This window comes from Monodelphis domestica, chromosome 4 (genome assembly GCF_027887165.1).
Source record: "Monodelphis domestica isolate mMonDom1 chromosome 4, mMonDom1.pri, whole genome shotgun sequence".
Lineage (NCBI taxonomy): Eukaryota > Metazoa > Chordata > Mammalia > Didelphimorphia > Didelphidae > Monodelphis > Monodelphis domestica.
Genome location: NC_077230.1, coordinates 379,705,758 through 379,730,835, shown reverse-complemented (window position 1 = coordinate 379,730,835; position 25,078 = coordinate 379,705,758). Strand labels below are relative to the sequence as shown.

The 25,078-nt window shown below is 49.1% G+C and overlaps 1 protein-coding gene across 4 annotated transcripts in view; it reads left to right on the top strand.

Moving 5' to 3' along the window:
* RPS6KA1 (ribosomal protein S6 kinase A1) overlaps nucleotides 1-25,078 on the top strand; it is a 63,807-nt gene that overhangs the window by 13,078 nt on the left and 25,651 nt on the right. For 2 of the 4 annotated variants that reach the window (XM_056795478.1, XM_056795477.1), the window contains exons 3-8: nucleotides 15,831-15,884; nucleotides 20,924-21,040; nucleotides 21,268-21,349; nucleotides 22,598-22,678; nucleotides 23,981-24,060; nucleotides 24,422-24,528. In XM_056795478.1, coding sequence (XP_056651456.1) covers nucleotides 15,831-15,884; nucleotides 20,924-21,040; nucleotides 21,268-21,349; nucleotides 22,598-22,678; nucleotides 23,981-24,060; nucleotides 24,422-24,528 — 521 coding nt within the window. Of the gene's footprint in view, nucleotides 1-15,830; nucleotides 15,885-17,634; nucleotides 18,163-20,923; nucleotides 21,041-21,267; nucleotides 21,350-22,597; nucleotides 22,679-23,980; nucleotides 24,061-24,421; nucleotides 24,529-25,078 lie in introns of those variants that run through there. The other 2 variants (XM_056795476.1, XM_056795479.1) reach the window with 2 other exon arrangements.

Here is a 25,078-nt window from a genome sequence, read left to right as displayed (position 1 = left end):
ACTTTCCTCATCTCTAAATTGAGAGTAGTGGTAGCACCTACATCCAGGGCTCTTAGAAGGCTTAAATGACATGTTTGTAAAAACACTTTGCAAACTTGTTTAAAGCTCTGTTAGGAGCAGCTGGGTGACTCGATGGTTAGAGAGTCAGGCCTGGATTCAAATCTGGCTTCAGACACTTCCCAGCTGTGTGACCTTGAGCAAGTCACTTGACCCCCATTGCCTAGCCCTTACCACTCTTCTTCCTTGGAGCCAATACACAGCATGGACTCTAAGATGGAAGGAAGAGTGTCTCCCCCCCCCAAAAAAAACCCCCACAAAACTTTATGTTAGGGGTTCCTAATAAGGTACTTTCACCGACTGTCTCCCATGCCTGGAATTCTCTCCTTTATCTTCACCTCTCAGCTTCTCTGACTTCATTCAAGTTCCAGCTAAAATCTCCTCTTCTTGGGTAGCTCAGTGGATTCAGAGTCAGGCCTAGAGACAGGAGGTCCTAGGTTCAAATCCAGCCTCAGATACTTCCCAACTGTGTGACCTTGGGTAAGTCACCTGACCCCCATTGTCTAGTCCTTACCATTCTTCTGCCTTGGAGCCAAGACACAGTATCGATTCTAAGACGGAAGGTAAGGGTTTAAAAAATAAATAAATAAAAGAAAATCTCCCCTTCTATTCTAATTTAATTAAATAAAATTCTCCCCACCCCCCCCCAAAAGAAAGTCCTAGGAAATTTATATGAGCTTATGTAAAGCAAAGTGATAAGAACCAGAAGACCATTGAATACAGTAATGGCAACATTGTAAGGATGATCCATTGTGAAAGACTTCCCTAGTCTGATCAAGTCAATGATCCAAGACAATTCCAAAAGACCCACAATGAAAAATGCTGTTCCTTTCCAGAGAAATAATAGAGATGTATTCTGAGATGATGATTGGACCATAATTTCAAATAAACTTTTAAGTTTTAAAAAAATTAGATAAAAACTCCCTTCTTTGAGAAGCCTCTTCGTGCTAGTGCCTTCCCTCTGAGAGATTATGCCCTGATTTTTCCTGCATTTATCTTACTTGTACACAGTTGTTTGTGTGTTGTCTCTCACACTAGGCTGTGAGCTCCTTTCTTTGAATCCCTAGCACTTAGTACTGCCTGGCACATAATAGATCCTTAATAAATATTTTCGTGGGGGGCAGCTGGGCAGCTTACTAGATCAAGATCGAGGGCCCAGAGATGGGAAGTCCTGGGTTCAAATCTGGACTCAGACACTTCCTAGCTGTGTGATCCTAGGCCAGTCACTTAAACCCCATTGCCTAGTCCTTACCGCTCCTCTGCCTTGGAAACAATACACAGTATTGATTCTAGGACAGAAGGTAAGAGTTTAAAAAATAAATAAAAATAAATGCTTGCTACTTGTTGACTTAATAAGTATATTAACATAAATTAATCCTTAGTATAAATTAAGCATGAATCCCCAGGGATTTTTAGGTATATTTAAAGGGGTTTCCTGCCCATGAAGAGAGAAACCTTTATAATAAATATACATAACTGACCAAAGCCAGTTCTCACATTGGCCAGGTCCAAAAAATGCACGTCTCAGTCTGCCCCTACCTCTCTGTCTGGAGATGGGCAGAATACTAGACATCCTCATCCGTCCTGTGGCCATTCATTGCCTTGATCCGACTCTTTAGGTCTTTCAAAGTTGTGTCTCTTTCCAGTGTTGTTATTGTAGAAATTGTTCTCCTGGGCTGCTCCCACTTCCCTTGGCAGTAATGAGCATCATCTTGGGCATCCCTCTCAGGCGGTGATTTTTATCCTGCCAGTGGTGGTCCTTTCCCTTCTTCCAGATATCTCGAGCCCAATGCTTCAGTAGTTTCCAGTCTGTTGTTTCCAGCACAGATATTTGCTCCATCTCAACTTGGTCTTATCTCATCTATGAGGACCATTTTGGACAGTTTTGCTCTACTATAGAGTGTGTGAAGGGGAATAGTAATAGTAATAATAATAATAATAGCTGACATTTATATAGCGTTTACTATACCAGACAGGCAGCTTGGTGGCTCAGTGAACAGAGCAAATTGGAGGCAGGAAGACCTGAACTCAAACCTGGCCTCGGATGCTCACTGGCTTTGTGACCTTGGGCAAGTCACTTAACTTCTTTTTCTTTTTTTTTAAACCCTTACCTTCCATCTTGGAGTCAATACTATGTATTGGCTCCAAGGCAGAAGAGTGGTAAGGGCTAGGCAAGGGGGTCAAGTGACTTGCCCAGGGTCACACAGCTAGGAAGTGTCTGAGGCCAGATTTGAACCTAGGACCTCCTGCCTCTAGGCCTGGCTTTCAATCCACTGAGCTACCCAGCTGCCCCCTAAGTCACTTAACTTCTGTTTGCCTTAATCCACTGGAGAAGGACATGGCAAACCATTCCAGTATCTCTACCAAGAAAACTTCATACAAAGAGTTGAACACAACTGAACAACAGTGCGACAAGCACAAGTTGTGCTAATGACTCTACAATGATCTCACAACCACACTGCTGAGCAGGTGTTATTGTTACCCCCATTTTACAGATGAGGATCATATGGCTCCTATGACATCATCTCTGAAATCAGGTCTTTCTGCCTAGAAGCCCAGGCTCTATCCACTTTGTCTCTCTCAATGACTGAGAAGGGAGGCTGGGCCAGCTAATAAAGATTTTAAGTGCCCAGCCAGAGCAGTTTATTTTTTTATTCTATAAGTAATCTGGAGCCACTGAAATTTATTTTTTAGGGTAATGACATAATCAGATTTGTGCTGTAGCAAAACACTTCAGGTTTGTTGGGTTTTTTTAATAAAGATTTTTTTTTACCAATTACATGTAGTAACAAATTTCCACCTAAGTTTTCCAGGCATATGATCCAAATTGTCTCCCTTCCCTCCTTCTTCCCAGAGCTGGCAAGCAATTCAGTCTGGGTTATAATATGTGGATTATCACACAAAACATATTTCCGTAGTGTTCATTTTTATAAGAGAATGTTCATATAAAGCCAAAACCCCCAAATAAAAACATAAATAGACTAAAATGAAAAATCATCTGCTTTGATCTGAAATCTGACTCCAACAGTTCTTCCTCTGGAGGTGGACAGCATTCTTTGTCCCAAGTCCCTCAGAATTGCCCTGAATCATTGCAAGTGGAGGGTGGATTGGAGAGGAACAGATTAGGAGACTATTTGGAGGGAGCACAGGTAGTTTGGTGGTGAGAGCATCAGGCCTGAAATCCTGGGTTTAAATCCAACCTCAGACACTTCCTAGCTGGGTGACCCTGGGTGAGTCACTTCACCCCATTTGCCTAGCTCTTGCCCTTCTGTCTTAGTGTTTTTACTAAAACGGAAATTAAGAGTTTAGAGAGGGGAAAAATAAGTGGTGATGACAATAGTCCAGTGAAAGGTGCTGGGGGGGACCTGAACAGGTGGTAGCCGCGGGAATGGAGAGAAGACTGTGGGTGTGTTCTAGATGGAAGTAGGAATGACAGACTCATTAGTGGAGGGAATACACTTACACCTTTGGGAGCAGATGGGTCTGTAGTAGGGGGAGAAGTGGGGTGGGGAGGGGAGAGACAGAGAGAGACAGTAGAAGAGAGGGAAAGAGGCAGAGGGAGAGAGAGGGAGGGAGAGAGAGAAGGAGGGAGGGAGACAGAAAGAGAAGGAGGGAGGGAGACAGAAAGAGAAGGAGGGAGAGAGACAGAAGGAGAGAGGGAAAGAGACAGAGGGAGAGAGAAGTAGGGAGGGAGGGGGAGAGAGAGAGAGAGAGAGAGAGAGAGAGAGAGAGAGAGAGAAGTAGGGAGGGAGGGGGAGAGAGAAGTAGGGAGGGAGGGGGAGAGAGAGAGAGAGAGAGAGAGAGAGAGAGAGAGAGAGAAGTAGGGAGGGAGGGGGAGAGAGAAGTAGGGAGGGAGGGGGAGAGAGAGAGAGAGAGAGAGAGAGAGAGAGAGAGAGAGAGGGAGAGAGAGAGAGAGAGACGGAGGGAGGGAGGGAGAGAGAGACAGAGGGAGAAAGAGAGAGAGGGAGAGGGAGGGAGGGAGAAAGAGAGAGAGAAGGAGAGAGAGAGAAGGAGGGAGAGGCAGAGAAAGAGAGAGAAGAACAGGGAGCCCCATGTGACAGCTACCGGGGAGAGGTATCCACCAGAGGAGATGGAGGATGAGCAGTCAGACCAAGGAGCACCAAGAGAGAGCAGTGGTGGGAGAAGTGAGAACACTGAGGAAGAAAAGGCATCAGAAGCCAAGGAGGGAGACAGTCAAAAGACCATCAGACATGGCGGCTGAGGGAGAGCGCTGAGCCTCAAGGCTGGTGAGGATGAGAAAAGCTAGAGAAGTACCAGAGGTCCCATACATTTCTTTGCTGGGTTTCATCCAGTGCTAAGCCCAGGGTCTAAGCCATAGGTAGCACTTAATAAATGCCTATCTGATTGATTGATTTAAAAAAACCTCTTACTTTCTGTCTTGGAGTCAATACTGTGTATCAGTTCCAAGGCAGAAGAGTGGAAAGAGCTAGGCATTGGGGGTGAAGTGACTTGCCCAGGGTCACACAGCTAGATTTGAACCCCAGATCACAGGTCTGTCTCTAGGCCTGGCTCTCTCCGTCTCACCTAGCAGCCCCCTTGACTGACTAATTATTGATCTGTCTGTTTGTGAGCAAACTGAAACCTAGAATAGGGAAGTAATTTGCCAAGGGTAAATTTTGAGTGGCAAAAGGAAGGTCCCACTATTGCTCTGGGCCTCAGTCTCCTCATTTTGCAAATGAAAGGATCAGAAGAGATCATTGCCAAGAGCCCTTGTACCTCCAACATTCTGGGTCTTAAAAGCTCTTTTATCTCTGATTTTCTTTGTTTCTGGGCTACAGTTAGCCTCAGCTTGGAGGTTGAAGGGTGGAAGGCTGAGAGGGCAGAGAAGAGAGCATTCTAGTTAGAGCATATTATTCCTCCCAGGAAAGAATGGGAAATAAGTGGGGAGGGCTCCTGGGGTCCCATTGTAGGCAAGGGCCTTGAGGGCCAGCCTGAAGAATTGACAATGAGAAGCTTGGTTCTCCTGGGCATATTTTATTTTAAGAATGTTCTCACCTGATTTCCCTTATTTCCCATGTGATTCTCCTGTACTAACAAGGAGTTCCCCAATGCTATGGGACTACATCTCCAAGAGGCTGGGAAAGACAGTGTGATAAAGTGGAAGGAGCTCTGGAGTCAGAGGCTCTGAGTTCAAATCCTAACTTTCATAGTGAATAGCTGTGTGACTAAGTTTATTTGTAGAATGAGGATATTAGATCAGATCAATTTGTGTTTACTGAACCTTCCCTGCAGAAAGGAGACTCTTGGTGGGGAACTCTCTACCAATGCAGTTTCCCACCTCCCTGCTTAATGTGTGCTAAGAGAATTGCCTGGAACACCAAGAGAGGGAAAGTGTTTGCCTAGGATCACATAGCCAGTTAGTGTCAGAGACAGGATATGAATCTAGATCTTCCTCAGTCTGAGTCAGCTCTCTATCCACTACTTCTATTCTAAGTTTTAATATTTGTCTCTCACTGTGGCTCTTTCAGCTCCAACATTCTGTGCCCTAAGATCTCCTTTAATATTCTGTGTCCTAAGGGCCCTCTCAGCTGGGACAGCCTGGGTTCTAAAGTCTCTCCCAGCTCTGACATTCTCTATTCTGAGGTTCTCCCAGCTCTGACATTCTCTGTTCTAAGGTCTCTCCCAGCTCTGACATTCTGGGTTCTAAGCTCTCTCCCAGCTCTGACATTCTCTATTCTAAGGTCTTTCCCAGCTCTGACATTCTCTGTTCTAAGCTCTCTCCCAGCTCTGACATTCTCTGTTCTAAAGTCCCTCCAGCTCTGACATTCTCTATTCTAAGCTCTCTCTCAGAGCTCTGACATTCTAGGTTCTAAGATCTTTCCTAGCTCTGACATTCTTTGTTCTAAGGTCTCTCCCAGTTCTGACATTCTCTGTTCTAAGCTCTCTCGCAGCTCTGACATTCTCTGTTCTAAGCTCTCTCCCAGAGCTCTGACATTCTAGGTTCTAAGATCTTTCCCAGCTCTGACATTCTTTGTTCTAAGGTCTCTCCCAGCTCTGACATTCTGGGTGCTGGGTGCTAATGCTGTAGGAATTGAATGTGATCCAGAAAAAAGCTGTGGGTCTAGAATCATGAAATCACAATTTAGAATTGAAGATAAAGGTGTCAAACTCCTAGCCTGCAAAAATCTTGAGTGAGATTAAAATGCAACTGGGAAATATTTAGCCAAATAAAAATAAAACAGAACATAGCTAATGTTAATGTGTGGTTTTCTAAGGCAATATATACTGTCAGGAATATCTAGGTACAATTTAGAATCCATTTTCTATTTGAGTTTGTAAAAAAAAAAGTTTTTAAACCTTTGCCTTCTGTCTTAGAATCGATACTATGTATTGGTTCCAAGGCAGAAGAGTGGTAAAGACTAGGCAATGGGAATTAAGTGACTTGCCCAGGGTCACACAGCTACAAAGTGTCTGAGGCCAGATTTGAAGGATCTCCCATCTCTAGGCTTGACTCAATCCACTGAATCACCCAGCTACCCCCTGTCACAACTGTTCTAAGGGACCTCAGGCCAGAATCTAGTCACAGAACCTGAGTTCAAATCCCTCCTTACTACATCAACCTGTGATTCTTTGGGATACTCCATTCACCATCCTTTGGCCTTCATTTCCTCCTCTGTAAAATGAGGTGAGGGAGGTGAAGTTGGACTGGATGGCTTTTAGAGCCTCTCCCAGGTCTAGGCTGAGATCCTTCTATCCCTTTGTCCCTCCTCTTCCCATTGCTCAGTTCTGTCCCCATCAAGGGATGCTCCATTCTCATCTGTGAGCTCCCTTACCCATCTTTGAGGGGAGGTGGGATGTGAGGCCAGCTATGAGTAAGGGGCTGAAAAAGGGGACAGGGAGTCACCTCCTTGTGTGGGTGCCAGGATCCTCAGAAGAGCCTGATGCTGGAGCCTCTTGCCCTCCCCCTCCCCTAACCCCCTCCTTCCTGCAGGAGGCTTCCCTGATCCCAGGGCCCCTAGGTTTCACTGGGATAGGGCTTCCTCCCCTTCAGGCTCATCTTCTTCCTCCCTGGGGATGGGTGTGGCGTGGAGATGGGGCAAGATGAAGGTTTCGATGCCACAGTCACTCCTGGAGTGCCCACTCCATTAGAAGCTCCTGGAGGAGTGACTAGATGAGTAAAGAAAAGAAGGAGGGAGTGGAGATCACTACCCAGGTAAAGGATGATCAGATAAGGCCCCTAGGAGGTGGAGAGGAAAACAGTGAAGGTGACAAGCCATTGGACCCATTTTACAGATGAGAAAACTGAGGCTTTAGAAAGGAAATCACTTTGTTATATCATACCAACCCACACCCCTACAGAGGAACAGTTTCCTCCTCTTCCCTCCTCTCCCCCCCCCACATATTTCCTTTTGATTTCTATTTCTTCCCTTCTGTTCTCCATTATCTCTCCCTCTTCTCCCTTAGGTGGCTCAGTATTTAGTGTTGGCCTGAAGTCAGGAAGACTCATTTTCTTGAGTTCAAATCCAGGCTCAGACACTAGCTGTGTGACCTTGGGCAAGTCACGTTTTACCCTGTTTTGCTTCAGTTTTCTCATCTATAAAGATGCAGAGAAGGGAATGGCAAACCACTCTTGACTGTGTGACTCTGGGTGAGTCACTCAACCCTGTTGGCCTCATCAGTTTCCTCATCCGTAAAATGAGCCAGAGAAGGGAAAAGCAAACAAACCATTCTAGTATCTTTGCCAAGAAAACCCCAAATGGGGTCATGAAGAGTCAAACACAACTGGAAAAGGACTAAACGATAAAAAAAACCCTCCCTTGATCCCTCCATGAACACTAGTCCAGCGAGGTACCCTGTGGTGCCCTTCAGACCATCTCCCTTGCCTGGAATGGCCTCCCTCATCACCTCTTAGAATCCTCGGTTTCCCTCAAAGCTCACTCTACTCCCTGCTTCTCCCTGATCATCTTCTTCCTGCTCATCCCCTCCTCTCCAGATTACCTGGGACCATTCTACAGTCTTATCTACATGCACACTGCAGGCCTGCTCTCCCTCCCTCGAGGGCAGCCATCATTTCCCTTTTGGTCCTGTGTTTCCAGTGCCCGGCTCCTAACAAGTACCTGTTAAATACTTCCTTTTTATTTATTTCTTATTTTCCCCTGGTTCCATGATCTCTGTTCTCTCCCTCCCCTCTTCCCTCCCCGCTCCCAGAGGTGACAAGCAATTCCACTGGGTTATATGTGTGGAAACCCATTTCCATATTATCTCTTAATACTTCTTGATTCATTCATCCCTTGAGTGCTCACAGCCGCACAGCTGGTAAGGGTCTGAGCTGGGATCAGAGGTGGGGAGCTGGAAGGGACCGCAGAGACCCTCTGGTTCAAGCCTGCTCATCTTCCCGAAGAGGATGCTGTATTGGCGACTGTCACTTGAGTGGTGTGACTCCGGTTTTCTCGCTCCAAATCCAACCTTTCTCATGCTGGAGTTCAGAGGAAGTGCTGTCGTTCAGTCATTTTTCATTCGCGTCTGACTCTTCCTGATCCCACCTGGCAGGGATACTAGAGTGGTTTGCCATGTCCTTCTCCAGCTCATTTGACAGATAAGGAAACTGAGGCTAACAGGGTGAAGTGACTCCCATGGCCATCTAGCAAAGACACTGGAGTGGTCTGTCATTTTCCTCTCCAGCTTACTAGATAGATGGGGAAACTGAGGCAAACATAATGAGGTGACTTGTCCAGGATCACACAGCTAATAACGGCAGGATTTGAACTCAGGCCTTCCTGACACCAGGCCAACTTCTATCTGGAATTTCCTTCTTTTTACCCATCCTTGTACTCAGTGAAGCCTTCTTTGATTCTCCCCACATCAAGTTGTCAGCATTCCCTCCTTCTGCCCATGATCATCTTCTCTTTGTTTACATACGTTCTTCCCCATCCCTGGCCATAGCTGTCATCTCCTCTCTTCACTGCCCAGCATGGAGCCTGGCCCACAGGGGCCTGACCCACGTTCTGGACAGGCGGCCCTGGCACTGGGTCTTGGAGGAGGGCCCAGGAAGAAAAGGTGGGTCAGAAACAGCCCCTCCTTGGTGGTAGTGACACAGCCGCCCCTGACCGTGGGGCAGGGACCCCGACCCTCCCTTCAGGCAGGGCTGTGGTGGGGGCAGCTGCCTGGGAGCAGGAGGTCCTGGCCCCCCCCCAAGGGCCCCATCTCCTTTGGGACACAGACATTAACCCCGGGCAGGGGTCAGCACGGCTCCCTCCGTCCTCTGGCTGGATCCCTCTTGGAAGCCGGCTGCAGCTGTCTATTTTCAGAATCGTTCTTCCCCCAAACCCCCCTTTCTCTTCCTGTTTACGAAACCCTAATCCCTCCTGCTCCCTCTCTGCCGGCCAGAGTCCCCTGTAAGGTCCTGGCAGAGGGTGGGGCTGTTCCTCCACTCCCTCCTGGGCTCCCCAGGGAAGGGCCCCCCAGGCACACATCCAGCCCATTGCCCTGGAGGATCCCCTCTGGCTGCCCAGGGATCTCCCAGAGCCATATGCAAGGCTTCCTCCTCCTGGAAGGCAGGCAGAGGGGGGACTCCTGCATCCTTGCTGCTGGGGCGGAGTGGGGGACAGTAAGGAGACTTTGGGCCTGAGGACAGATGCCCTGAGGCAGGGGGGCAAACTGTGGGCTGGGACCTTTCGTCCCCACTCAATTAAGAGTCAGGACATGGGACAGCTCTGTGGTCACTTCCTTCCGGGGCCCTTGACCCCCTAGCCTTTACTGCTCCTCTGCCTTGGAACCAGTGCTTAGCATTGGGTAAGGTTTGGTTTGTTTTTGTTGTTGTTTTAAGAAAAGAGGGGGGCCAGGTAGCACAGCAGATTGTGTATTAGGCCTGGAAACATAAAGGCCTGGGTTCAAATCTGGCCTCAGTCACTTCCTAGCTTTGTGACCTTGGGCAAGTCACTTGACCCCCATTGCCTAGCCCTTACTGTTCTTCTGCCTTAGAACCAATACACAGTTATAGATTCTAAGTCCAAAGGTAAGGGTTTTAAAAAAAATAGAGTCAGGGGACCTTAGATAGCACAGTGCATAGAGCACTAGGCCTGGAGTCCAGAGAACCTGGGTTCAAATTTGGCCTCAGATACTTCCTAGCTGTGTGACCCTGGGCAAGTCATTTAACTCTGTTTGCCTAACCCTCATCCTGCTTTGGCATTGAAATGAAGACAGAAAAGAAGAGTTAAAAAAAAAATTCAGGGGATCCGTGTTCTAATCTGGGCCTTATGAATAACCTCTGGCCTTAAAGACCAGAAGACCTGGGTTGAAATCCTGGCTCAGGCACTTACCAGTTAGGCAAGCCATGGGACCTCTCTGAGCTTCAACATCATCATCTGTAAAATGGGGATAATAAAGCCACCTCTCCTATTGTGAGGATGAGATAACGCATCAAGCATTCTGTAAACCTCACATAGGGGTGTTGCAGGGATCGGACCTCTTATTTCATTGGTATTGGGAACTTCCAGGTGAGGAAACCCCTCTTCCTCGTGGGGTTGCTACCTTGTCTGCGACTTATATTGAAACTTTGAAAGAAGATGAATCTGATGATGATAATATGTAACAGAGTGCTATAATACTTTTAAAAAGAAATGTGTTACATGTGAACTATGTAGAAGTAGTATCCTGTGGATTATTAGCCCAGTGGCAGATTAACAATTGATTAAAAATGTATCTTGTATTCACAAAAAACCCCAACAAAAACCTTAAACTTCTTAAACTCTTCTGTCTTAAATTCAATTGATTCTAAGGCAGAAGAGTGGCAAGGGCTAAATTAAGTGTTCTTTGCCCCGGATCACACAGCTAGGAAGTATCTGAGGCCAAATTTGAACCCAGGTCAGGATTCCTGTCTCTGGGTCTAGCCACTGAGCTGCCCAGCTGCCCCTGTAACTCATGGAGTCTTAGAGAATGGCCTGGACCACTGAGAGGGTAGGAGGCTTGTCCAGGGTCGTGTCTCCAGTATGTCTCAGAGATGGGAGGAGAGCCCACATTCGAGTCCACGGCTCGGGGGCCAGGAATCTATCCTCTGCGGGCCTCCAAGCCTCAAACAAATGGCAGCCGTGTTGGGAGCCCTGGTTAAGTCACTTCATCCCTGGTCTTCAGTTTCAGTATATGTAAAATGAGAACGCTGGACCAAATGGTCCCCGGAGGCTCTTCTGACTCTGGACATTCCATAGTTCTGGGAATCCCCAGCGCTTGCGCCCAGGGAAGGCTCTATGGATCTCTGGTCTTATCGGGAAGGACCCAGGCTGCTCTCCCAAGTGCATAGGACGGGATCCTGGGATTGCACATGGAGAGTGAGCTGGAAGGGACCTTAGAAGCCCCTGAGCCCATTCCCTTCATTTTACAAAGAAGAAAACAGGCCCAGAGGAGAGGAGGTGACTTGCCTAGGGACACACAGCTCACAATTGTGTCTAAAGGAGATTTGAACTCTAGGGTAGGGTTGGATCTGAGTGCCCAAAAGGCCATTTCTCCTGGGGTTCATTTTAAACTGCCCAAAGAAGAAACGGGAGATGAAGAAAAAGGAAATGGGGAAACTTGACAAAGATGGCCCCCTGCTCCTGCTTGAAGACTTTTCCTACCCATAATGCAATCCAATTCAGTCCAACCAGCATTTCTTATGCATCTTCCATGGTCCAGGCATAGTCGTAGGCACTAGAGATACAGACACCCATCAGAAGAGAGGCAGTTTCTGCCTTCTAGGAGATTACATTTTATGAAAATTGGGAGAGGTGAAAAACAATGTAGAGATTTAAAATATGTTAAAAGTAATTTCTAAACTAAAGGTTGAAGGAAGCCAGGAATTCTGCCGACCAATTGAGAAACATTTCTTACGTACTCTCTGTGGACCAGGCACTTTGCTAGGCTCTGGGGATACAAAGACAAAAGTCAAGGACTCCTTCCCCTCCTGGAGCTTAATAACTCTTATGAGTGGGATAGATTGGGCTGTGAGTACATCTCCATTCCCCTCTCCCCTCTTTTGCTCTCTCTCCTCTCTCTCTCTCTCTCTCTCTCTCTCTCTCTCTCTCTCTCTCTCTCTCTCTCTCTCTCTCTCTCTCCCCCTCTTTTATCCCTCTCTCTCTCCCCCTCTTTCTCTCTCTCCCTCTTTTTCTCTCTTTTGCTTGCTCTCTCTCCTCTCTCTTTCTCTCTCTCTCTCTCCTCTCTCTCTCTCCCTCTTTCTCTCTCTCTCTCTCCTGCCTCTCTCTCTTTTTCCTCCTCTCTCTCCCTTGCCTCTCTATCTCTTTCCTCCTCCTCTCTCTCTCCCTTGCCTGTCTCCCTGCTTCTCTCCTCCCTCTTCTTTCTCCTTTCTTGTTTCTTTCTCTGTATCCCTATCTCTGTCTCTTTCTCATCTCTGTCTCTTTCTGTCTCTCTTCTCTCTGTTTCTCTTTTTTCTTTCTCTGTCTCTTGCCACCTCTCACTTTCTCTCTGTCTCTGTCTGACCCAGGAAGGACAATGTAGATGGAGAGAGGGCAGACTGTCAGTGCTTCTACCTGTCTGTCACCTCTTTGTCTAGATTCAGCCCCAAAGCCAGTGGTCACTGATTCCAAAGTGATCATCCAGTCCAGTCCTTCCTGCCCCAGCCCTTCTGGCTCAGTCTCTTGATTCTCCCAAGGCCTCCCCTATATATATGTGTGTGTGTGTGTGTGTAATTAATTATTATGTATTTATCATATTATATTACATTATTATATTAATAACCCTTCCAGAGTTACCAAAGTTCCCTCTAAACCTTGTCTCCTCATCCCTGCAGCCAGTTTGTGTTTACTTCACATTTATTTCATGTGTACTTAACTGGGCACATGTTGTTTCTCTTGTTAGAATGGGAGTTCTTTGAGGGAAGGGACTCTTTCTTGTCTTTCTACCCCCAAACCTAGCACCGTACTTGACACATAGTAAGAGCTTAATACTACTACATGTAGTAGGAGCTTAATAAATGCTCATTGGCTTACTGATACACAATATTCCCCTTATGGTAACCCTGAAGGGTAGAGCACTGCCGTATTATTTCAAGGGACTGTATTATTATTATTTTTTAAACCCTTACCTTCCACCTTAGAATCTATAACTGTGTATTGGTTCCAAGGCAGAAGAACAGTAAGGGCTAGGCAATGGGGTCAAGTGACTTGCCCAAGGTCACAAAGCTAGGAAGTGTCTGAGGCCAGATTTGAACCCAGGACTTCCCATCTCTAGGCCTGGCTCCCAATCCACTGAGCCACCCAACTGCTCCCAGGACTGTATTATTAATGGTCATTTAGGTGCCTACTATGTGCCAAGCACTGGGGATACAAGAAGAAACAGAAATACCATTCCTGCTTTCAAGAAGCTTATAATCTAACAGGAGAGACAACAGGCAGACATATAACTACATACGAGGGAGATCCAGTATAAATGGGAGGTCATCCCAGAGGGAAGGCATTCATTCATTAGCAATTCCAGGGAGAACGGAGCAGATTTGCTCAGGATCCTAGCTAATAAGTGTCAGAGGCTGGCCTGTTACGCTCTGGGCATCTCTTGTCTTCCTAAGGCCCTAGTGCTCTGCAGAGGCTGAAGCTAGATGGGAGTCAGGGGAAGGGAAACCCATTTCTACCCTTCAGAACCCCTTAGGCCTAGTTAGGCTAACAAGCAGAGGCTTCTTTCTGAGACCCAGAGCTGCTGCAGGGCCTCCTTGTCTCTCTCCTGACTTCTTCCTCTTTATTGAGTAGCAATTGTTTCATTTTTGTCTTTGTATCCTCAACATCCAGCACAGTGCCTGGTATTCAGTAAGTGCCTAATCAATGCTTGTCTATTGTCTGATCTTTTCCAAAAGTACTCAGTAAGCGCCTAATCAATGCTTGTGTATTGACTGATCTTTTCTAAAAGTCATAATGGGGCCTTAGCAGGACTTTTGGAAAAGATCAGCCAATAGACACCACCACCATTCACATTCTCTTGGACACTCGGGCCCCAGAGTTATACCTTTGAGGTATCTGGAAGGGTTTTCTAATTGAGTCTCATCACACAGATGAGAGGATTCAAAGCAGCCCCTTCCCCAAGCTTCCCTTCTGGGAGGGGGGAGAGCAGCTGTGGCCCAAGCCCTTAGGTACAGATGTATGCCCCATGCCCAGACCCTCGCCTGATGTTTGGGTAGGCCATCCTCAGGAGGAAGCAGCGTGGCATAGTGGATAGAGGGATGGATTGAAAGACAGGAAATTCTGGGTTCAAATCCCACCTTTTATCAAATAATCACTGTGAGATCACAGCTCTCATCTGTACAGTGAGGTGGTCAGCCTGAGTGGACAAGCTCTGAAGGCCCTTCCAGCTCAGGATGGCCATTCCTGCCTGTCCCATACGATGGGAGGGGATATCCAAGGGAGTCAATTGTGCCTCTCCTAGCTTCAGAGACCCGACTGCTTCCTGCCCATGCTGGGGCCACTTTCCCAGGCCATGAGGAGAGGACCCTAGGCTTTGGGGAGCGTGTAGAGCAGCAGGATTCCTGGGTTTGCTCTCCTTCAAAGCTCTGCATGACCTTGGGCTAGTCGTTCTCTTCTGCGCTCCTGTTTCTAGGGAACTAAAGAGCAGAGAAGCAGCCAGACGTGGAAATGGGCATTCTTTCTGCTCTTGTCACATGGTCCACTTCTCTCTCCTTTTCCCAGGCTTGACCTTTGGGGAACAGAATCTATTCAGAGAGTCATGGGATGCCAGAGCAGGGAGGGCTCTTAGAGCATAGAATGTCAGAGCTGGGAGAGACCTTAGAACAGAGAATGCCAGAGCTGGGAGGAACCTTAGAACAGAGACTGTCAGAGCTGGGAGAGATCTTAGAACAGAGACTGTCAGAGCTGGGAGAGAGCTTAGAACAGAGAATGTCAGAGCTGGGAGAGAGCTTAGAACGGAGAATGTCAGAGCTGGGAGAGAGCTTAGAACAGAGAAGGTCAGAGCTGGGAGAGACCTTAGAACACAGAATGTCAGAGCTGGGAGAGACCTTAGAACACAGAATGTCAGAGCTGGGAGAGACCTTAGAACACAGAATGTCAGAGCTGGGAGAGACCTTAGAACAGAGACTGTCAGAGCTGGGAGAGACCTTAGAACAGAGAATGTCAGAGCTGGGAGAGACCTTAGAACAGAGAATGTCAGAGCTGGGAGGGAGCTTAGAACACAGAATGTCAGAGCTGGGAGGGAGCTTAGAACACAGAATGTCAGAGCTGGGAGAGACCTTAGAACACAGAATGTCAGAGCTGGGAGAGACCTTAGAACACAGAATGTCAGAGCTGGGAGAGACCTTAGAACACAGAATGTCAGAGCTGGGAGAGACCTTAGAACAGAGAATGTCAGAGCTGGCAGAGACCTTAGAAAAGAGAATGTAGCTGGAAGAATCCTTAGAGCACAGAATGTCAGAGCTGGGTATCAGAACAAAGAATGTCAGAGCTTAGGACCCAGAAAGTATGTCAGAGCTGGGAGGGCCCTTAGAACACAGAATATTAGACCAAGAGAGACCTTGGAGCAGAGAATGTTGGGGCTGGAAGATCTTCAAACCTTAGAGATCATCTAGCCCAACTCTTCCTTTGCAAGAAGAGAAAAGAGGCCTTGAGAGGTCAATGACTTACCCAGAGTCACACAGCTAGACCTAGAACCAGGACTGCACTCCCGTTCCCTTCTCCTTCCCAAAGAGGGAAGTGTGAGAGGTGGGGAGGGACCCAAGACCCTGTGCTACACCCCCCCTTCCTTCCTCAAGCTGGGGAGCCTGAAAAAGCAGAAGTGAGTGGGGCCCTCCAGCTCCCCCGGCTCTGACATATTCCTCCACTATGCAGGCTTCCACAGATGTCCCCTGGACAGAGAGAGATTCGGCCTCCTGCACCCAGAAGGTAAGAGCCCATCAGGGGAGAGGCTAGTGTTTCAGGGGAGAGCCTGGCCCTGTGTCCCCTGGGAGAGTTGGGGGCTGGGCCACCTCCCCCATCTGCCTTCTGGGGGTGGATCCCCAGGGGACCAGTAGAAGCGGCATTGGCATTGGGCACTGGTGGCTGTGAATACCACTACCTGCTCTCTCCTGGGGTTCGGGGGGAAAGGTCCCCTTTGCCCCATGCCTGACAGGGGAGGAGCTACAGAAGGTCTGGGCTGCCAAAGTCGGAAGCCCCTATACTAACCCCAAGGGAGAGAGGCAGTGCTGTGAACTGGACAGGATGTGGCTCCCAGCATCATCCTGTAATCTTCCCCCACAGCCCACAACCCAACCTCTGTCTTCCTGGCACCTGGAGTCCTGTTTCCCTGCCCCCAAGGCTTGGGTCCTGATTAATCTTTTGCACCCCCCTCCCAACTTCAGATCCAGATTGCCTTGGGTCCCTGGTCCCCCCTAACTGGGTCCCCATCCCACCCCAAGCAAACCATCCCACCGAACAATAGAGGGGAAGAGAAAAGGACCACAGTTAGATGTTGGAAACCCTGGAAGGCAAATTTAGAAAACCAAGTGGGGGTGATAAAATGGTACTACTGGGAGCCTGAACCCAAGTTGGAAGGGTCCCTAGAGGTCAAGTGTGGCCCCTTCATTTTACACATGAGAAAACGGGGCCCCAGGGTTAAATGACTTACTTAAGGTCACATAAGCAATAAGCAACAGTGCAGGGATCTGAGCTGAGTTCCTCCAAGTCCCTGTCCCTGGGGTCATCTGAGGATCAGCAAGAGCCCCCCATTTGTCACTGTTTAGGCAGCAGCTATGATGAGGCCATCTGGACTGGACAGGGCACCGCCAGGGCTGTGGAGACATCGGCAGGGTGCTCTGTACTCTCTGAAAGCAAGCAAGCAGAGAGCCAGGACAGAGGTCTGCCAGAGGAGGGGCCTGGGTCACAGTGAAGGTCTCAGCTTATTCCCCAGGGAAGGAGTGAAAGACTGTCCTCACTCTGGGGGTACCCACATGCCAGTCGGAGGCACTCTCTGGGCATCAGCCTCAACAGACTCCCCTGAACCTCTGCTCTGAGCTGGCAGCCAGAATCGTCACTTTTTCCTCCTCATTGATTATGGCCAATTTCAAATCAGTGTCACAGATCTCAAGCTGGAGGGGACCTCAGAGGTCATCGGGTACCACCTTCTCAGGCTCCAGAGAAGGAAACTGAGGCTGAGAAACCGAGAGGGGAAGAAACTCCCCAAGGGCCCATGGGTAATCTTGAAGGAGGATCTGAAGACATTTTTGAGCAATGGAGGATTTTTAGCCTTCCCCTGAAGGAAAGAAGCAGGAGGAGATATATGTAACCCAAGAACAGATGTTCTTAGGAAAACTAGTGTGTCTTTGGGTTCCTCCTCTGGAGAGGACCATAACTAATAATGATGCCTGAAGCTTCATAAAGCTCTTAATAAATATTCTCTCATTTGATTCTCACAACCACCCTGGGAGGTATATGGTAGAAACTGAGGCTGAGTAAGGTTGGCTGATTTGCTCAGGTTCACCCCCTATACGTCTGAGGCAGGATCTGAACTGAGGTCTTTTAAAACTGGCCACTTTTCTGCCATTATTTTACAGAATGGGACTTGCGAGAAGCAGAGGTTAAAGAACAGAGGTAGCACATAGCAGAGAGGGGATTTGAACCTGCTCCTTGGACTCCCGGGCCAGTGGATTTGGCATAGCTGTGGGGCTCCCAGCATCCTGACCTTCAGTTCTGGGGTGGCTCCCTCAGGCAGCTCTGCCTGCCTCCAGGGCTTTTCCTGGGGTGGGTATGGGGCTTCCCCCCATCCGCTTTAGGCCACAGGGAGGGGTATGAGATCAGGCAAGCAAGTGCTTCCTGCATTTCGAAGGGTGACTGAGGCAAGCAAGTGAAGGAAGGGGGCGAGCTCAGCATAGGGAAACCACAGGCGATGAGTGATTGGTGCCAGGCTCAGCTTAGGCTCCTCTGGCCCCCGCCCCGAACATCCGCCCGCTCCGCCGGGCCTCCCTGGGAGCAGCGGCCTGCCGGGCCTACCACCTGCCATGGTGCCAGGGCGGCGGGCAGCCCCAGCAGGTGGATGGAGTGGAGCCTGTGGGATGGGAGGATGGAACGGGATCCGAAGCTGCCCCGCTTCCGGGCCTTATTCAACCTCTGGCTGCTCAGGAAACAGCGGGCGAGGCCTGGTGGGGCACCAGTGCCCACCCTGGGCCCCAGCCTGAGCCAGGAAACGGTCAGTGACGGCTGGGAGGGAGAGGGTGGAGGGGGCAAGAGAAGGATCGGCCAGGAGGAAGGAGGAGAGGCCCAGGAAAGGATACGTGGGGGGGGAGATGCTCAGGAAGGAGAGGCCAAGAGGAAGGACTTCCTTTCCCTTTGGACTTTGGCTCGTCATCCTTCTAGAACAGGTGTTCTTAGGAAAGCGAGTGCGTCCGTGTGTGTGTGTGTGTGTGTGTGTGTGTGTGTGTGTGTGTGTGTGTGTGTGTGTCTTTGGGTCTGCGTGTGCATCTGTGTCCGGGGCAGGGCATAGGGGGAAGTGGCCGCTTCCCATCCTCAGTGCATCTCATCGTGGCCGGGGTTTGGTCTGTGGGTCCGGGCTCCTTGGGTCTCCTGCTCCAGCCTGGGTCTCATCCAAGGAGGATGCCCACAGCTAGTATCCCAAGGACCTAGGAAGCCATATGGTGCCAACTGGGGTTGGCAAAGAGGCTGGCACAAGTTGCCCAGGGATAGACAGGGCTGCTGGAGGGAGACAGGCTGTATGTGTACATACGGGGACTTGGGGAAACTGTAGGGGAGTCTGGGACATTTTTGGACTTGGAAGGGGGCTTGTGTGAGGGGAATTGAAGCATACTGTGGTAGAAACGCTAAGGAAGCCGGGTAGGGGATGGGCATGCCTAGGCGGTCTGACTGAGGCTTACTCAGTGCATCCCCATTTAAGTTGGACCCCTGGGGGTGTTGGCACTTACCCCGAGGGCTTTCTGAGTGCTTCCTTCCCCCATGGAACCTGCTGTCAAGTAAAGTGTATCCCCCATTTCAAGAGCATGGAAGCTGAGGGCTCTCTGGGCACCTGCCTCCTGGGCCAGGAAAGACTGTTGGGAAAAGCTATCGACCCAGCCAGAACTTGAGGCTTTTGGCAGAGAGAGATAGAATGGGTATGAAGGAGGGAGGACAGAGAGAAGGAACTGCACTTCCTATTGTAGCCAAAACAAATGCTGCCCCGAACCTTCCTCTTCCTCCCCTCCCCTCCCCCCACCTCGGTCCAAGCCCTTCCGGGGACAGAGGAGGAGCAAAACAGCTTGGGCAGGGTGAGCACAACTGTGATCCAGCAGAGGGGTCCCCACCCTGCCTTGGATCCTCCTTCCCCAAGCTCCAGCTGGGGAGTTGAATGTAGGCCAGGGCACTGAAGCTTTGGGGACTGGTACTGGCCATGCACGAGGGGCCCAGGCGGCTTGGCAGATGGGTGATGCCCATGTTGGCCAGCAGCCTCCTCTTGTTGTGCCAATGAAACGAGGGTGCCCAACTGTTGCCTTTGCTGGTGCCCAGGTTTGAGGAGAAAAGAGGGAGTGAAAGATGCTAACACCTCCTCTTTGGCTTCCTTTCCCTCTGGCAGCTGGCTTTATTGAACAAGAGTACTCTGCCAGGCAACCACCTGGCAGTGCCTACCTGAACTCCTGGGAGCAGCCCTGGCCGTGTTGTAATGGAAAGAACGCTACCCTGAGAGTCAAGAGAATTGGCTCTGCCATGGAAATAATGTGTGACCTTGAGGCCACTTCCTTCTCTGGGGCTTAGTTTCTTTTTCTGTAAAATGGGAGAAGTAGACTAGATGGTCTCTGAACTTCCATCTCTCAATCTATAGATCTATGATCCTAAATAGTCCTCTTTCCCAGCTCTGACATTCTCGGTTCTAAGGTCTTTCGACATTCTCTTTTCTAAGTACCCTCCCAGCTCTGACATTCTCGGTTCTAAGGTCTCTCCCAGCTCTGACATTCTGTCTTCTAAGGGCCCTCCCAGCTCTGACATTCCCTGTTCTAAGGTCTCTCCCAGCTCTGACATTTTCTGTTCTAAGGTCTCTCCCAGCTCTGACATTCTGGGTTCTAAGCTCTCTCCCAGCTCTGACATTCTCTGTTCTAAGCTCTCTCCCAGCTCTGACATTCTCTGTTCTAAGGTCTCTCCCAGCTCTGACATTCTCTGTTCTAAGGTCCTTCCCAGCTCTGACATTCTCTGTTCTAAGGTCTCTCCCAGCTCTGGCATTCTCTGTTCTAAGCTCTCTCCCAGCTCTGACATTCTCTGTTCTAAGGTCTCTCCCAGCTCTGACATTCTGGGTTCTAAGGTCTCTCCCAGCTCTGACATTCTCTGTTCTAAGGTCTCTCCCAGCTCTGACATTCTCCGTCCTAAGGTCTCTCCCAGTTCTGACATTCTCTGTTCTAAGGTCTCTCCTAGCTCAGCTCTGACATTCTCTGTTCTAAGGTCTCTCCCAGCTCTGACATTCCCTGTTCTAAGGTCTCTCCCAGCTCTGACATTCTCTGTTCTAAGGTTCCTTTCAGCTCTGACATTCTCTGTTCTAAGGTCTCTCCCAGCTCTGACATTCTCTGTTCTAAGGACCCTCCCAGCTCTGTCATTCTCTGTCTCTCCCAGCTCTGAAGTCTGGGTTCTAAGGTCCTTCCCAGCTCTGCTCTCATATGGGATATGATATATATATTTATATGCTTCAAGGACCCTCTCAGCTCTGACATCCAGTGTTCTAAGGCCTCTTCCACTCCTGATGTTCTCTGACATTCTCTTGTTTGAGGGGTTTCCTAGGTGTGGTATTCTGTGACTGTGTACCTGATCTGACAAAGGACTGGGCATGGAGGAATGGGGGCTTAGGATAAGGAACATGTTAACTCAACATTTTGCCCCGTGTTTATTCCCAGAGGTCCTCAGCCCTGCCCCATTCACCCATCCTCCTCCCAGCTCCATTTAGTGACTGTCCATGCATTCTTTCTCCCTGCCTCCAGGATGATGGCATCGTCAAAGAGATATCCATTACTCACCATGTGAAGGAGGGCTCAGAAAAGGCTGACCCCTCCCAGTTTGAGCTCCTAAAGGTCCTGGGCCAGGGCTCCTTTGGCAAAGTGAGTACTCCAACTATTGGGGAAGACCTGGCAGTGCCAGGTCAGTGACTTGGGAGCTATGTCCAGGCACTTGCTCACAGTGGCTGAGTTCTAAAGTTTCGGGGTGGGAGGGAGGAAGACTGCATTTTGGCAGAAAGGTAGAATTCTCAAGTTGTTCTAGGCTTTGCTTGGTCCCTTTCCTTCCTTCCTCTCCCGACCTGGACATTCTCTTCTTCCATGTTCCCTAGGTCTTTCTGGTGAGGAAGATCACCCGCCCAGACAATGGACACCTCTATGCCATGAAGGTGCTCAAGAAAGCAACCTTGAAAGGTAAGGGGGCTAGTTGGCTGGCTGCTAGCTCTGTGGAACCAGGCAAAAAGCACATAATTCTGGTTCTTGAGGAACCCTGGTTCTGATGGGAGGGACAAAACCCCACCCTTGAGGAGTCCTTAGTCAGAAGAGATAGGGCCCATCTTCAGAGACACACTTCAATACCCTGTAGGTGGAATATATGTGAGTGAGCAAAGGGAGATAAAACTGAGCAAGTCAGGGTGGGGCCTTGAATGCTAAGACCAGAAGTGTGACAGTCATCAAATTGGCAGCAAGCAGCCATCTAACCAAGAGTTCTTGGTTAGAAGAATGACACAAGAGCCCAAAATGTCAGAGCTGAAAGAGATATTTTAAAAATAAATAATTTGTTAATTATCTTGTCAGTTGTTCCTCAATATCCCCATCTCTCCAGTCACAGCCCAGCCACTTCAATTCAGTTCTTCACTATCTCCTGCCTAGACTGTTGTAATCCCCTCCTCATTGGCCTCCTTCATCCATTCTCTCCTTCCACAAAATGGCTAAACTGTTATCTCTGCAGGACAGAACTGATGGGCAAGCCATTCCCCAGAGCTGGAAGGGCTCTTAGAATGGAGAATGTCAGAGCTGGGACAGACCCTAGAATGTACTATGTCAGAGCTTAGAACAGGACATATCAGAACTGGAAGGGACCTTAGAACCCAGAGCGTGAAAGGTTAGAACTGGGAGGAGCATTAGAACGTAGAATGTCAGAGTGAGACAGACCTTAGGATATAGAATGTCAGATCTGGGAGGAACATTAGAACATAGACTATCAGAACTAGGAGGAACCTTAGAACAAGGACTATCAGAGCTGAAAGAGACCACAGAAATGGTATCCTGGAACTGAACCCTGGAGGAAGAGGAAGGAGGGAGGTGGGTATGAGGGTGGGAGATGAGCTGTTGTGATTGGAGAATCCCAAGGGGGCCTATTTGCCTGGAAGACAGTGTCTGAGGGGAGGGCGTACTGCTACAGAATAAGCCCAGAAGGATGGGAAGCAAAGTTAGATAGAGTTCACCAGGAATGACTCCTAGAAGAGAGCCTTTTCTCAGTGACTTCCCAGCTGGGTTCAGATGGTTGTCTCTGGAGTCTGAAAGGCAGGAGAACTGAAATGGGGTCAAAGATAAGGAAAGAAGGGAAAAGTGTGTGGATCAGTGTCTTGAGCTTCCACCTCCTGGTCCCTGGGAAAGGAGCACTGGGTGATTTGGTCTCTCTTTCCCCACACCTGAAAGTTCGTGATCGAGTCAGGACCAAGATGGAGAGAGACATCCTAGCCGATGTCAACCACCCATTTGTGGTGAAGCTTCACTATGGTGAGCACAGCCCCCAAGTTCCTTCTTTACTATCAGTGAAGACAAAGAGCCAGCCGGGGGGGGGGGGGGGGGGAGAAGAAGAGAGAGACAGAGAGAGAGAGAGAGAGAGAGAGAGAATGTGTGTGAGAGAGAGTGTGTGTGTGAGAGAGAGTGTGTGTGTGAGAGAGAGAGAATGTATGTGTGAGAGAGAGAATGTGTGTGTGTGAGAGAGAAAATGTGTGTGAGTGTGTGTGTGTGTGTGTGAGAGAGAGAGAATGTGTGTGTGAGAGAGAGAATGTGTGTGTGTGAGAGAGAGAATGTATGTGTGAGAGAGAGAGAGAATGTGTGTGTGAGAATATGTGTGTGTGAGAGAGAGAGAATGTGTGTGTGAGAGAGAATGTGTGTGTGAGAGAGAGAATGTGTGTGTGAGAGAGAATGTCTGTGAGTGTGTGTGTAAGAGAGAGAATGTGTGTGAGTGTGTGTGAGAGAGAGAATGTATGTGTGAGAGAGAATGTGTGTATGAGAGAGAATGTGTGTGAGTGTGTGTGTGAGAGAATGTGTGTGAGTGTGTGTGTGAGAGAGAATGTGTGTGTGAAAGAGAGAGAATGTGTGTGTGAAAGAGAGAGAATGTGTGTGTGTGAGAGAGAGAATGTGTGTGAGTGTGTGTGTGAGAGAGAGAATGTGTGTGTGTGAGAGAGAATGTGTGTGAGTGTGTGTGTGAGAGAGAGAATGTGTGTGTGTGAGAGAGATAATGTGTGTGTGTGAGAGAGAGAATGTGTGAGAGAGAGAATGTGTGTGTGTGTGTAAGAGAGAGAGATAATGTGTGTGTGTGTGAGAGAGAATGTGTGAGAGAGAGAGCGAGAGAGTTCTCTCCATATTTGATCAGCCTTTGACTTCCTTGGGGGGTGGAGTTGAATGGGAAGAACCCCAACCAGAACTGCAGTGGCATATTGTCCCCGCCACATATATTCTCTCTCTGCCTTAGATGGCCAGGCAGCCTCCTCCCCCAATAATAAAAAATCAGTCGCATCCCCCACTGCCTCATTAAATTGTGAATCCCTAGAGGATAGGTACTGGCTTTTGCGTCTTTTTGTACCTCCAGGGCTTAGCACAGTGCCTGGTGCTTAATAAATGGATATTGCCTACTTGCCTGGCCCAGAGGGCACTGCCCATTCCTCCCAGCCCCTCAACATAGAGCTCCACTGGCCAGAGGGGACACTGTATGCCCACCTCCAAGTCCTCCCAAGGTTTTAGCTCCCTGGGGGCAGTGGTAGGAGCTTGAGCTGGGCACACAGCCCTTGACACCTGTTCCCTCTGCCTCAGCCTTCCAGACCGAGGGGAAGCTCTATCTCATCCTGGACTTCCTCCGGGGAGGAGACCTCTTTACACGCCTCTCCAAAGAGGTAAGTGTCCTCCTGGCTGACCCTATGGCTCTCTGCAGTTCTGCCAACCAAAGAGCAGCCTCTGAACTGAGGTCTGAGAGCCTGTGCCCTATATAGGGGCACAAAGAGGAAAAAGGAGGAGCTAAGGAAATCCCCCGGGGAATCTCAGCCATGGGCCTAAATGGCCAAGCCTTGGAGGGGGCCAGGAGGCCTGAGGAACCTGGGAGCACTCTAGAAGGGCGGGCTGGGAGGAGTATGGGAGAGCCAGGCTGGCTTTGTCTCCTTCTGCCCCTTGAGTGCCCCTGACCTTGCTCATGGGCTTGGTGGGGGTGGGTTTGGGCAGCTGAGGCTCGTAGGACTTACTGAGCCTGTCCATCCTCAGGTCATGTTCACAGAAGAAGATGTGAAGTTCTATTTGGCTGAGCTGGCTCTGGGCCTAGATCACCTCCACAAACTGGGGATCATTTACCGAGACCTCAAGCCCGAGAAGTACGTATGGGATGGCTGCAGGGAGGGGAGGCCGCCACCTGTGAGCCCATCAGCCCCAGGCTGGGCCAAAAGGGGTCCAGAATAGGCTCCAGAGAGCCTCTCCTTTAGCTCGTCACCAGTCCAAGGCCTGAAATTCCACTCTCAGTGAGTGCGCCATTTCTTTGGACTAATCATTGCCCTTTCCAGTCTCCTTTTCTCATGGGAAGAGTCAATGTGAAAAGAGCCCAAGATGGGACCCGATTCTTATTTATGTCTGTCACTAATTTACTCGGTGACCTCTGGTCAGTCTTGTAACTTTTCTTGGATCTCAGTTTTCTCCTCGTTAAAAACAAAGTGGATCAAACTCTGAGATCCATCCTAGTTGTAGCCTTTGTCTGTTCTATTGTTCTGCCTTTTCTAGGTTCTTTGAGCTCAGACATTCCAGAATCACTTAATGTGTTTGGATGTACTTTGAGCCGAGTCTATCGTAGAACACTTGGGCGCCTACTACATGCTGGTTGATAATAATGATAATGATTAAGCTATTACCAATCATTAATGCCTTGGTTTG